Below are 12,408 nucleotides of genomic sequence, written 5' to 3'. Positions count from 1 at the left end.
ATGGCTCTCTGTGCCTCCCACTGGGTGAAGATACACTGGATTAACTCAGGCATGGATTTATCATTCATTTTCAGGTATACACTGAAGCATTTCCTTATGTGTGAAACACTGTATGAGGTGACTCAAATTAATTCCTTATACAGCATCAAAACAAGAACAGCTCTCCATCTGAACCTATTAAATTCACAACATACACAAGCAAATTCTTTGTTTAATGGAATCCCTGTTTAAGTACCTCTGGCTGCGACTGAACAAACAGAATTCTGCAATCTGCCAGACTGTGATTCTGTTAGATGAAGACATGCTGGGCATCTCACTTTGATTATGGAAATAAAACATTTTTCATTTTAATTTTTAATTTTATTATTTTTAAAAAACATTTTTTATTTTTAATCTGGAGAGTATTAACCCAACTTTTGTTTGACTTGGCTTTGAGTTGAGGTTTTCAATACAAAAAATACCAATAGGTTATATGCAGGTTTTGCAGCCATCAAGGTCTTTAACACGAAAAGTTCTGCTAATGACCACCCCTAGCTGAGAAGAGAGTAGTGACAACACATTTCCAAGCCACTCTTAGGAATAGTACTGAAAGATCCAGACTGAGGCATTGTTTGGAACTATACAGACACAGCCATTGGCAGAATGTTGGAAATATAAAGCTATATTGCAAATACAAAGGAAAACACCACTTTTTAATACAGAAATACCATCAACTCAGAGTGCCCAAGTTTCCAAAAGCCCTGCCAACTCTGAGTTTTTAGAAAATTAAAAAAAAAAAAGATTTTCCTCTCTCCTGTCCTTTGATGTCAACACCTAGGTGGACTGACAGTAGGGCTTTCTTAAATTGTACCCTGTGGTTTCCAAAAATTTTTAACCATTAACTTTGAGAAAATAAAATATATCAAAATGTTACTCAAGGTTATCTGTGGACACCCATGGGGAGTAGTCCATACCAAAGGCATGTAAAAAGTCCGTCAAAGTTGTATGCATCAAACAGTTTTGGTATAGTCAGCATTTAGTAAAACACAGTTTGCCTTATGGGTATCCATTTTCTGTAAACCTCGGTATATAATAGTGCTATTGTCTCTAAATTTTTGAGCTAACATATGCCACAAGTCATTTACATTAGTACAGATAAGGCCTGTATGAAACAGCAGAAACTTTTGAACCTTCAATCCATGTCAAATTAGTTTGCCCGAACAGCCTCATTTCCCCCAAGAAGTCTAAAAGGTCAGCTGGCTCATGGTTCTACTGTTCCTTAAGTTTAATTCCTGGGAGCCTCCTGTGAGAAATTAGCATAGTAGATAAAGCAAGAATAATGAGTTCCTCATACCAATGAATAGAAATAAAACATTATTTTTTTTTTACCCCTGATCCAAAGAGCCAGTCATTCACGACCAATACAAAAGAGCAACTAGTTGAAACCGGACCTCAAAGTTCACTTTTTTGCTAACGGAGTTTACATACACCTAAGCTGAGGGTGCGATTCAGTAAAATGGAACTCTAAGTGTGGTTTCAAAACAGCAGTTTTCTTTGTTTTTCTAAGGGTTGGGGCAAGGGAATTGGATCTCCCAAGCTTGAATACAGTGTGCATCTTGAAAATGTATATAGAGGGGTGCCTGGGTGCCTCAGGCAGTTGAGCATCGGACCCTTGGTTTTGACTCAGATCATGATCTCAGGGCCAGCTCCGTGCTCAGCAGATGCCTACTTGAGATTCTCTCCCTTTTCCTCTGCACCCCACCCCTTCCCTACACCCGCTCAAACCCTCCCTTTCTCTCTCTCTGGAATAAATAAATAAATCTTTTTTAAAAAATTAAGAAAAAATGCATATAGAAATACTCTGGAGAGCAACCCGGAATATGTGAGTTCTTACTCTGATAATTTCAGTTTTTATTAATCTTGCCATGTCAACACTTTACATCAAAAGAATGAGCATTATCATAATAAGAACAGAGTGCTCCAGGTGCTGTGCTTAGAACTTTGCATACATGGTGTCATCCTTACCACAACCTTAGGAGATAGTCATATTTTATGGATCAAGAAATTAGACATATTTCCCAAGGGAAGAGGTCTAGAGAGTTGTAAAGCTAAGAGTCAAACCTAAGTCTGTGCCTCGCAAAAGCCTCTTCTCTTCATTCCAGCTTTGTATTTCTTTTATTTATGTTACTCTTGTCTCATTTGCAAAGCAAAGGTAATAAATACTAATTGTCTTGCTCACCTCAGAAAGTAATTGTGAGGATAAAATGAAAAACAGATGTGAAAGGACTCTGATAAATCTAAACATACTCTACGATTTATTTTTTCCTAAAATTTGTATTTTCATATTGAAGTATCAAAAGCATTGGTGAGGAAATGTAAAGGTGACTTTTTTTTTCCTCTTAAAAATATTTTTTAAATATTTTATTTATTTATTTGAGAGGAAGAGAGAAAGAGAAATCACAAGTAGGCAGAGGCAGGCAGAGAGTGAGAGGGAAGCAGGCTTCCCGCCGACCAGGGAGCCTGATGCTGGGCTTGATCCCAGGACCCCGAGATCATGACCCAGGCCAAAGGCAGACAGACACTTAACCATCTGAGCCACCCAGGCGCCCCACCTCTCTTAATATTTTTAATCACAAAGGCAATACATACTTTTTTTTTTTTAATAGAAGTGTGAAAAAAAATAAATAGAAGTGTGGAGAGGGAAAAAATGGACTTCTATTTCCATTTTTATAAATAAAATTCTGGACTCATAGTTTCCAGGATCAAGGTCATACTTTATACAAATTATATAAATCTTATTTCTATCTCTGTATCAACATATTTTCATTTGAATGGGTATATAGAACTCCACTGTAAAGATATATCATGATTCATTTAAGTCAATTCCCATTACTGGTTATTTAGCATGAAATACGCTTTTAACAATCAAACTTGAAGTAGAGTCTCTCTTTTATGCTCTTTTCTGAGTTAATTCAAAGGCGGTGATGGATCCAGTCTGTTCTTGGATTGTAGGCTAACAAATTCAACTGAATTTAGAAGGAGCTATTAATCTGTTTTTCTTCTTGGTGACTTCTATTTTCCTAGAATGCATAGCTCCTCATGTACTCTGTATGTTGTATATATTGTTTTCTACCTCACAAGACTGCTAGAAGGATTCTGTGAGCACATTTTTGAAGACCTGAAAAGCATAAATGCTACAAAAAATATTTATGATTGAGTTTTTTCCTAAATCTGTGACTCAAATGAAAAACAATGGGGCATAATTCAGCCTGGCTGAAAAAATAAGTCATCCTGTTTCTTTACCACTTGAATCCTTAAAGGCTCATCTCTACAGGAGACCATCCCTGGCCAGCCAGATACTAGACTTTCAGTGTCAGTATTTACCCTGACTGACACAATACAAGGCCAGGTCTGTATGGTCAGCCTGCTCCCTCAATGCAGGAGATCCCAGTGTCCCCTGAGAGTGACTGAATCTTATACACTCAGAAGGAGAACTGAAAATCTAGCTGAGGTGTTAGGTTGGGTTAAGGGAAGGGAGAAAGTGAGAGCAGGGACAGGCAGCTGGCGTATTCCTAGTTCACCTTTTCCCCATTGCTCTTTTCTCCCACTATCCCATAAAGAAAAGATCTGAGAGAGACTAATGAATAGCTTAATGATTCCCATTAGTTTGTTATTCATGCATTCACTGAAAAAGCAATGTGGCAGATGCTGAGACGTTCTTTCTTCCTTCTTGCCTAGTTTTATAGATTCAGCATCACATTTCCGGTGTCGTACACTTCCTCTACTTTTCTGTGTATGTGAGTGGCAGTAGCTAGAGTTGGCAGAACAAGAGACAATGAGAGTCTCATCTCTACATTTAGTGATATCAACAAAATGAACAATATCTTGCTATGAGAGCCCCCCGCCCCCTGTAGTTGCCTAGGACAATGGTTCTCAGAGTAGCTGGTTTGCAAACTTATTATCTGTGCAAGATGAGATTAAGGAGCTTCCCCCAGCCCCTAAAGATTATTTACTTATTTGACAAAGAGAGAGAGAGACAGAAAGCGAGAGAGGGAACATAAGCAGGGGGAGTAGAAGAGCAGGCTTCCTGCAGAGCTGGGAAGGAGCTTTTGCTCAGTATGAACCAACACCCTGCTTTTTTCATCAAGAAAAACTTCCGTGAAAATAATATCAGAAGAGCCAAATGGAGAGGCCATATTCTCAATGAACACTCTATTATTGTTAAGTTTGCTTACAGGAAAAACTTCTAACCAAGGTAAGAGACCAAGATTTCTGAAAAACCTTGGGCATCTTACTGTGGCTTCGATGGCAATACCTAAGGGTCTAGAAACTGTTAGATGTGTCATAGGTGGAAATTTGCCCTCTGTATAGAAATAGTACCTACGGCACGTCTTCTATTTTGGGGCAAATGTGCAACATATTTAGAAGTCTAGTTCTTCTTTTTTTTTTTTCCTTTTTTGATGGAGGGTTAAATCTACTTTTTTTTTTCCCCTGAAGAGAAGAAAATGAGGGACTGGAGGGTAAGGTAGAGGATGAAGACATGATACACTGTAAATCACATCCCAATTTGGTAACTACTAATGAGAATTAGTGAAAAATTAATTGGATGATTCTTATTGGACCAACACTTGTCTACCAGTTGTTTGGCTAACACTATAAATTTTCCCAAAAGTACTTCATTTTTTTATCTGATTCACAAAACAACTCTGTCAGATTGGTAAGTACCTTCTTTTGACAGATAAGCACAGATGTTCAGAGATGGAGGCACTTGCCCAAGATTACATGGCCAGTAAGAGGCAGAGGAAGGCTGAGAACCTTTTGACTGTTACTTGATGTGCCTCCCATTATATTGTGCCCTTTTAACCAGCGTGACTGGAATTTGACTGGAGGTATTCATGAAATAAAGTCTAACAGCACAAAATCCACGGTGGATCCTGCAACACCCAAAGATAAAGTATTAAGGAATTAACAATGAAACTGGTCTTCAGATGATGCAGATACTTAGTTCAGTTGATTCGATCATAAATTAACTCCAAGATGGAATAGTCAAAGAAGATTAAGACCAAATATTCTCTAAGATTACACTGTGGCAGGCACAAGAAAAGTGGGTGAGACAGATTAATTGCCCAGTGAATGTATCTGCTAACCTCTTCTGATTTGGGGAAAAAAATTTTTTTTTTTTTAGATTTTTTAATTTATTTTATTTGACAGACAGAGATCACAAGTAGGCAGAGAGGCAGGCAGAGAGAGAGAGAGAGAGGGGGAAGCAGGCTCCCTGCCAAGCAGAGAGCCCGATGCAGGACTCGATCCCAGGACCCTGAGATTATGACCTGAGCCGAAGGCAGCGGCTTAACCCACTGAGCCACCCAGGCGCCCCTGGGGAAAAAAATTAAGTATTATAAAAACAAAACAAAAAAATCCCCAAATTAAAAAAAAAAAAAAAACTTACAAATTAATCCCATCTCTGTACCTCAAGAGGAGACTGTAAAAGATCACTTCTAAGAAAAGTTTTGTATCACTTGACATTTAATTTGAAATCATTTATCTTCAGGTCAGCAACAATTAGGTGCTACTATCAGCCATTCATCATGAATTAACAGAAGAATATATTTCCCCCAGAGGACAGAAAGCAGTGTTTTGTACGGAGCAAGTCAAGGAAAACCAATACAGTTGAGAGTAGATCTTTTAAAAATAAATGTCCTTTACTTGTCCCCTAACGACGGACCTAAGACATTAGTCCCCACTTATCCGTGGGGGACACATTCCAAGACCCACAGTGAATGCCTGAAATCATGAATAGTACCTATACTATAAATACTGTGTTTTTCCTATACACACATACGATGAAGTTTAATTTATAAATTAGGGACAGTAAGAGATTAACAACAATAATAACCAAATAAAACAATATAACAATCTATTGTAATAAAAATTATGTGAATATGGTCCGTTTACCAAAATATCTTATTGACAGCACTCACCTTCCTCTGGTGAAAATACCTATGTGATAAAATGAAGTGAGGAGAAAGCCAAGCGCATTCTGATCCGGCGGGAAGCTACTGCCGACCTTTGACGCTACCAGAAGCTACTACTGACCTTTGACCCTACGTCAGGGGAGGAGAAATCATCTACTTCCGGGACCACGATTGCGGGCGAAAGCTTGGCTAAAGCGGCACTACCAGCTTCCCCAACTTTCTGAACCTCCACATTATTCCACTTTGCTTTCATAAGAACGAAAATCCCCTTCTGAACTTTTCCCATTAGGGAAAGCAGGTGCTAATGTAAGTCTTTCCTCAACGTGAATTGGTATTACACAAACTTTCGGAAAGCGGAGAATACGCTTTACTTTTTGCTACTTCGGCTTATGAAAGATTTTATAGGACTGCTTTACTTTCAGATAGTGGGGGGAACCTGTTCCTTAGTGGGATTGCTGTTGTGGTCCCTGTATCAGAAGTGGCACTGGGCTAATAAACAGCCAAACTAATAAATAGGCTCGGGTATTTAGTACTGTGTTGTCAGAGAAAAGAGACCATCTAAGAACACTGTGTTTCCATGGGAATAAACATATTAATTAGCATATACGGCTCATGAGTTTGGCGAACTGTGGTTGATACGTTCAACTGAAGTTAAAAACAGTAATACACATTTTTTAAAAAAACCAACAGAACAAAAAAAATGTAATACAGTCACTTTTTGTTTTTTATTTTTTAAAATATTTATTTATTTGAAAAAAAGGGAGAGAGGAGGGGGAGAGAGAGAGAGAGAGTGTGTGTGTGTGTGTGTGTGTGTGTGCGCGCGCGCATGCATGAGTAGCAGGAGGGGTAGAGGGAGATGGAGAAGTAGAGAAGCAGACTCCCCGGTGAGCGGGGAGCCCAAGTGTGACTCAACCTCAGGACCCTAAGATCAAGACCTGAGCCGGAATCAAGAGTTCACTGCTCAACCAACTGTGCCACCCAGGGAGGGGCCCTGAGTCCGTTTTTGATCACCTGGGTTTGGATCTAAGCTAATTATATTACTCCATTAACTCTGCTTAAGGGCACCAATATGGAATTAACTTGAAATGCACATTTTAGAAAGAAACCTGTATCTGTCACTAACTGAGCAGGTAAATTTCAAGGAGTTAACTTTGGAGAAACTATACAAAATCCCTAGAAGAGAAGGTAGTATGAGATGGAAGAGAAAGAACAATTATAAGAACTTAATATAACTTAAATGTAACTGGATCCATATGCAGCATCATTACTTGAAGGTCGTGGGAACAGAATTTAGAAGTAAGAAATTATCATTTTAATAGAATGAGTTAGCCTCAAGTGGAGGTTTGAGTGTAAAGTCAAGTCAGAATTTTTTAGATGGAAAGGTGCTTTGATCCTCTCCTATGTGGTAATGTTGAATGAACTTTTATTATGTATGATTTCTGAATTTTTTATTATATATGATTTCTGAAAGTGGGTAGTTTACTACCTTACAAACTGATGGCCTTATGTCTTTGTTTCCAATAAATAGCTTAGTGAAATAAAACTATAATGCTTTCCTCAGGGTTTTGATCATTTCATTCGTATCTCTTTCCATTCACAAGCTATGGCAGAACACTATCAAAACCACTATTTAATAATTAAAAGTTTCAGATGAAGGAAATAAATCGCCCAAAAGAAAGTGAGAGAAAACACTGTTGTTACTACTGCCCCAAGCAATTTTGATTTTTCTGAATAAGAGATACAATTTTATTTCACTTCTTTGTGTGGACAAGTCCACTTTCCTCTGGAATCCCTTTTTCAGGCACTGACCCAATCAATGTATTAGGTCACTGGGCTGTAGAATCCAATGAGAACAGTGGCTAAATTAAACCACTTTTATTTAATGTATAAAATGGCTCTGACATTCTTTTATATTTTGAAAGGTTTTTTTTTTTTTTTTTTTTTTTTAAATCACATCAGGGTATGGGAGAAAGGTCTGCTTTTTAGCAGACACAAGGGAAAGATCAGTTATTATTTTTGCTGAAAGCAGATTATGGTCATATCCTAAAATTATATATTATGGTGACTTGACATTGAGTTGGACATTCTTAATATACAACCTTACAGAATGACATGTAAATGATATACTAAAAGGAAAAAGTTTGATATGTTGGAATTTAAAATACAAAGATAAATGAGAGACCATGTCAGTTGGGCAAACAAGAACTGAGTTAATATAATAATCTCTCCCTTTCAAGATGTGTGTCATGAAAATAACAGTCACAACAGTGATTTAAAATACATTTCTGAATTGAAGTACAGAAGTAGATGTGCTTGGCGGCGTGTTCATTTTATTGGCAACTTGTAAGGGTTGTCGCCGGAAGACTGTTCCCACAGTGGTCGTAAAGCTGTGAAGTTGTCTGATTCTAGACGCTGCTTCACGGTTTCTCTGGTCCCCTAGTTGTAATGTGTTGGATACTGCACAAATCCATCATGGAACACAATTTCCTTTCTAAGGCACACTAATTTGGGGGAAATTCTTGCTATTTAAGACCTGCCAAACAATCTACAAATGGAAAGGAGTCTGGAGACTGTGAACACTATTGGCAACTTATGAAGTATTAGGTAATAGAGAAGCAATGATGAGAAGCACGTGATGCTGACTCTTGCATTTTGTTCAATCTGATTCTGCATATATATTAATAATGATGCACCCTATGGATGCAATTTCATGTTTATAACACTTTGACCATTGGCAGCATTGTGCACCTGTGTTTTCCCTGCCTTCCCATCTGCTGCCTACAGTCATTCAGATTCAGGTGACGGAAATGTTTTAGATAAAAGTTAATTAGCCTGCACTCTGCAGATCAAATCTCTATAGTTCAGCATTAAATTGCAATCTTCTGGGCAACTGCTGAAAGTAGAGGGTGTCCAGCCTTCCTAAGATTCAAAGTGTAAGATTCATTTTTCTAGAAAAAGAAATCGTTGGTACTCTCGCGATATTTTATGCATAGATTCTATCAAACTTTTCACTTGGATTTGGCCTTACTCATTTTAGCTTTGATCTATGTATATATATCAAAAGTGGAAGAAAAGAGATTAGATTTTTTTTTTCCTGCTAAAGGGATAGCGAAATGATATGTAGAGTTAGAAATTCTCCAGTGTCTGGACTCTTACTAGTACACTGACCAAAACTTTCCTTAGTTCCTCAATCTTTACCATGGGGCCAACACAGATTACCTATTTGTGTCATACATATTTGTGCCAGGCTTAATGAAGCCTGATATTTTGATTTAAAAAATGCACAAAATGCATTAAACTCCCATTGTTGAGAGGATCCCGCCCTCTCTTTAAATATGTACATTATTGTCAATAGTAAGTTCACAAATAGCTTATTTTATTGAAAATACATTCAATTTTTTAACCTATATAAACAAAAGCATTGGATTCTTCTGTTTTTAGTCCTAAATCATTGAGACAGAAATGGGCTGAACACAGCTACTGCATACAGCCAGTCTCTGAGCCCACATCACGCAGATAGTAGGTAGGGACCAAAAAAAAACCCAACCCCAAATGAGTCCTCCCATCGATTTTTTCGCTACCAGATATTAATTCTAATGCATGTCAATGCCCAAGGGTAATTAACCGCCCTTCTTTACCTATGGCTTCCGTACTATTGCAGATTCCCTGTTTACTCATAGGAATTCAGAGGGATTTTTTTCTCCGTACACCACCGCCCAAGCCTCAGGCACACCTTCTAAAGAAGTCAGAGCAGATGCAGCTCTTCTTGCCTCATGCTCACTTCCTCTCGGGAGTTAAAGACTCTAGCTTCGTCAGGAATCTCACATCCCCATCCCCCGAGCTCATCTTTAGGAAATCGATTGCTCTCCACGCTCCTGAACTTTGACTTCTACTTCCCTCCAGCATCCACTAGGTTTTCCCAGCTCGTCACAACATGAGGGTTTTTTTTTTTTTTCCGCTTATTTCCCCCCACTTCCTTTCTTTATCTGCTACCCCTACCTCTTATTTCTGTCCGCACTTACACTGTCTTATTTAACTTTTACTGAGGCTCTTCAAACAACCATCCATGGACATGGTCCGATCCTTAAACAGTAATCAAAGTTGTAAAGCCCCAAGTCTCTCCAGACTTCAGCCTTCCTCTTTCTCCCCTCCTCCCCTCCATAAAGGTCCCGGCCCCCAAGCGGCGCCCCACTCTTCTCACCTGACTCTCCCGCGGAAACTCGTGGCGCACGATGCTGATCACCGGAATGTGGAGGACGGAGCTGACCAAGTCGAGCTCCATCATCTCACCCTGGCTCTGGGGGAAGGCGAGCAGCGCCGACACCCCTTGCACCACCACGGTGTGGCACACGCTCTGCAGAAAGGAGAAAGGGTCACTGCTCCACGGCGAGCTTGGGGAGGAGAAGGGCAGGAGCGGCAGATCGCCCAGGCCCGCCTCGATGGCCATCACGACTTCCAAAGACAGGTTGTAGGGCAGCAGACCTTCCACGCGGTTCAGGTTGTCCACGGCGAAGAGGAGGGCGTCCCGAGGCCACAGGGTCTCGGCCCCGGCGCCCTCTCCGGGCTTCCGGGCGCGCGGCGGGCCCCGGCCATGCAGGGCGCTCCCCAACCAACGTGCGCCCGGCGAGGGCGCCGGGGGTCGCCAAGTCCCTGGTTCGGGCTCATCCCTCTGGGCGCCCGCCCGGCTGCCGTCCGGAGCGCGGCTGGCGACGCGGGGGGCCGTGGTCCAGGGCTGCAAGTGCACCGCGCCCACCCTCACCGCGTGCCCGATGCGCTTGAGGATCTGGCAGGGCTGCGGGTGCGAGGAGGAGCCGGGCACCCCGGCCAGCACCAGAGCGCAGGGCGGCGGCAGCAGCAGACAGACCCTGCTCAGCAGCCACCACAAACTCAATCTCCTCATTACTGAGACCCGCAGGGAGAAAGCGCGCCCCCTCCTGCGCCTGGCTCGCCCCCCCCCCTCCAGCCGCTGCCTAAGGTCTCCGCCCCCAGGTCCCGCGGGCAGCTCACTCTACGCTGCGGAGCGCTCCCAGGAGCCGAAGCGGTCTCCGGGCCATCCAAGTTGGAGCCTAGCGCACCCGGGTCCCTCCGCCTCGCATCCTCCGCCCGCCCGGTCCCTGCGCGGAGGCGTGCAGGCGGGCGGGCCGGCGCCGGTCACCCGCGGCTTGGGCGCCGGTTCCCTGCTCTCCCCATCTGCAGGGCGGCTGGGGCACTGCGTCCGGTCCCGCGGCTGGGCTGGAAAGCCACCGGAGTTCCTAGGGGGGCAACGCGACCCAGGAGGCAACGCGCTCACTTGGATTCTTTTCTTTTCCTTTCGTGCCCAGGCGAGACCCACTTATTTCCTTGGGGTCGCGCAGGAGGCAGCGTTCACGCCCAGAGTGCGAAAAAGAAGCCAAATTCTCCTTGCTCCACCGTCCGCCACCCTCTGGCGGGCCCCCCCGGCACTGGCTTCATCTTTCTTCCTGTCTCGCTACTTCCTCTTTTCCTTGCTTCGCTCCTCTTTCCGCCCAGTCGCCGCCGCCGCCTGCTTCCTCGGAGGAGCGACGCGACTGGCCAGCGAAGGGTGGTTCTGCTCGGAGCGCAAAGTTCTCCCCGCCTCAGCCGGCGCCTCCCTGTTGCTGAGCCCTGGCGCCAGCCTGTCGCTTGGCTGCGCTAAACGCCCACTGATGGTGAGATTCCCGGGTGGCGCTTCCCGCGCCCCTGGAAAGTCGGCTCCCCAAAGGCGCCGGGGCTTGGTTTGCGAAATTCCGGGAGACCCGCGAGGGCGAGGGCGAGGGCGAGGACGCTGAGCCGCAGAGAATTCCGAATGCGGATGTACCTGAGGAATCTGAAATCCAGTGCTTCGCCGGGCTGGGTTCTAAGAAACTGGGGACTTGAACGAGTAACGAGCTTCTTTTCCATGTGGCGCTTTAAAGGTTTTTCTCGCTAAGGGCACCAAAGCCAGAGTCACTTACACATTTCATCTCGGCTTCCTTCTCTCGGGCACGTGGGCCTTTGCGGTTTTTAAGGATTCCTCATGTCTTTAGATTATCGGAAGTAGATAAGTGAATTTGAAGCAATTATTTGACCAAGAAATTAAAGACCTTCAAAATACTTTGGAGTTTCAAGCACGGTCAACAGCAGTTTCTAGTTTAGACCGAGAGCCCTCCAGATCACTATTTCTAGTAAGTTCTTTCATTTGTATGGTAATGCAGTGAAGTCAGTGGTTTAGGATTTGGTCTCTTCCTCCAGGACCTGAATCTGAAATTAGAAGCCAAAGAGAGGGTTAAGGGCAGGCCTGTGGTTTCCACGCGTGCAATAGATTTATTTTATACCTTGGTATCCTTTAGAAGGAGATTAGAGACACATCCTTGGGGTAAGCAAGACTGGGGACCTGCTGTTCTGAATTTCAGTACCACTTCAAGAGAACCGTGACCTTGGCGATTTATTTCACCTGACCTTGCCCTGCTGTTTGGAG

At 42.7% G+C, this 12,408-nt stretch overlaps 1 protein-coding gene across 2 annotated transcripts in view; it reads right to left on the bottom strand.

Moving 5' to 3' along the window:
* GRIN3A (glutamate ionotropic receptor NMDA type subunit 3A) overlaps positions 1-11,932 on the bottom strand; it is a 162,862-nt gene extending 150,930 nt beyond the window's left edge. Inside the window, exon 1 of one of the 2 annotated variants that reach the window (XM_059142543.1) lies at positions 10,156-11,932. In XM_059142543.1, coding sequence (XP_058998526.1) covers positions 10,156-10,854 — 699 coding nt within the window. In that variant the 5' untranslated portion in view covers positions 10,855-11,932. The remainder of the gene's footprint in view (positions 1-10,155) is intronic. The other variant, XM_059142542.1, reaches the window with a different exon arrangement.
* Positions 11,933-12,408: the final 476 nt, after the last annotated feature.

This window comes from Mustela lutreola, chromosome 12 (genome assembly GCF_030435805.1).
Source record: "Mustela lutreola isolate mMusLut2 chromosome 12, mMusLut2.pri, whole genome shotgun sequence".
NCBI classification, from domain to species: Eukaryota; Metazoa; Chordata; class Mammalia; order Carnivora; family Mustelidae; genus Mustela; species Mustela lutreola.
The sequence above is the reverse complement of the archived record's forward strand: the minus strand, read 5'-3'. Positions and strand labels throughout refer to the sequence as shown.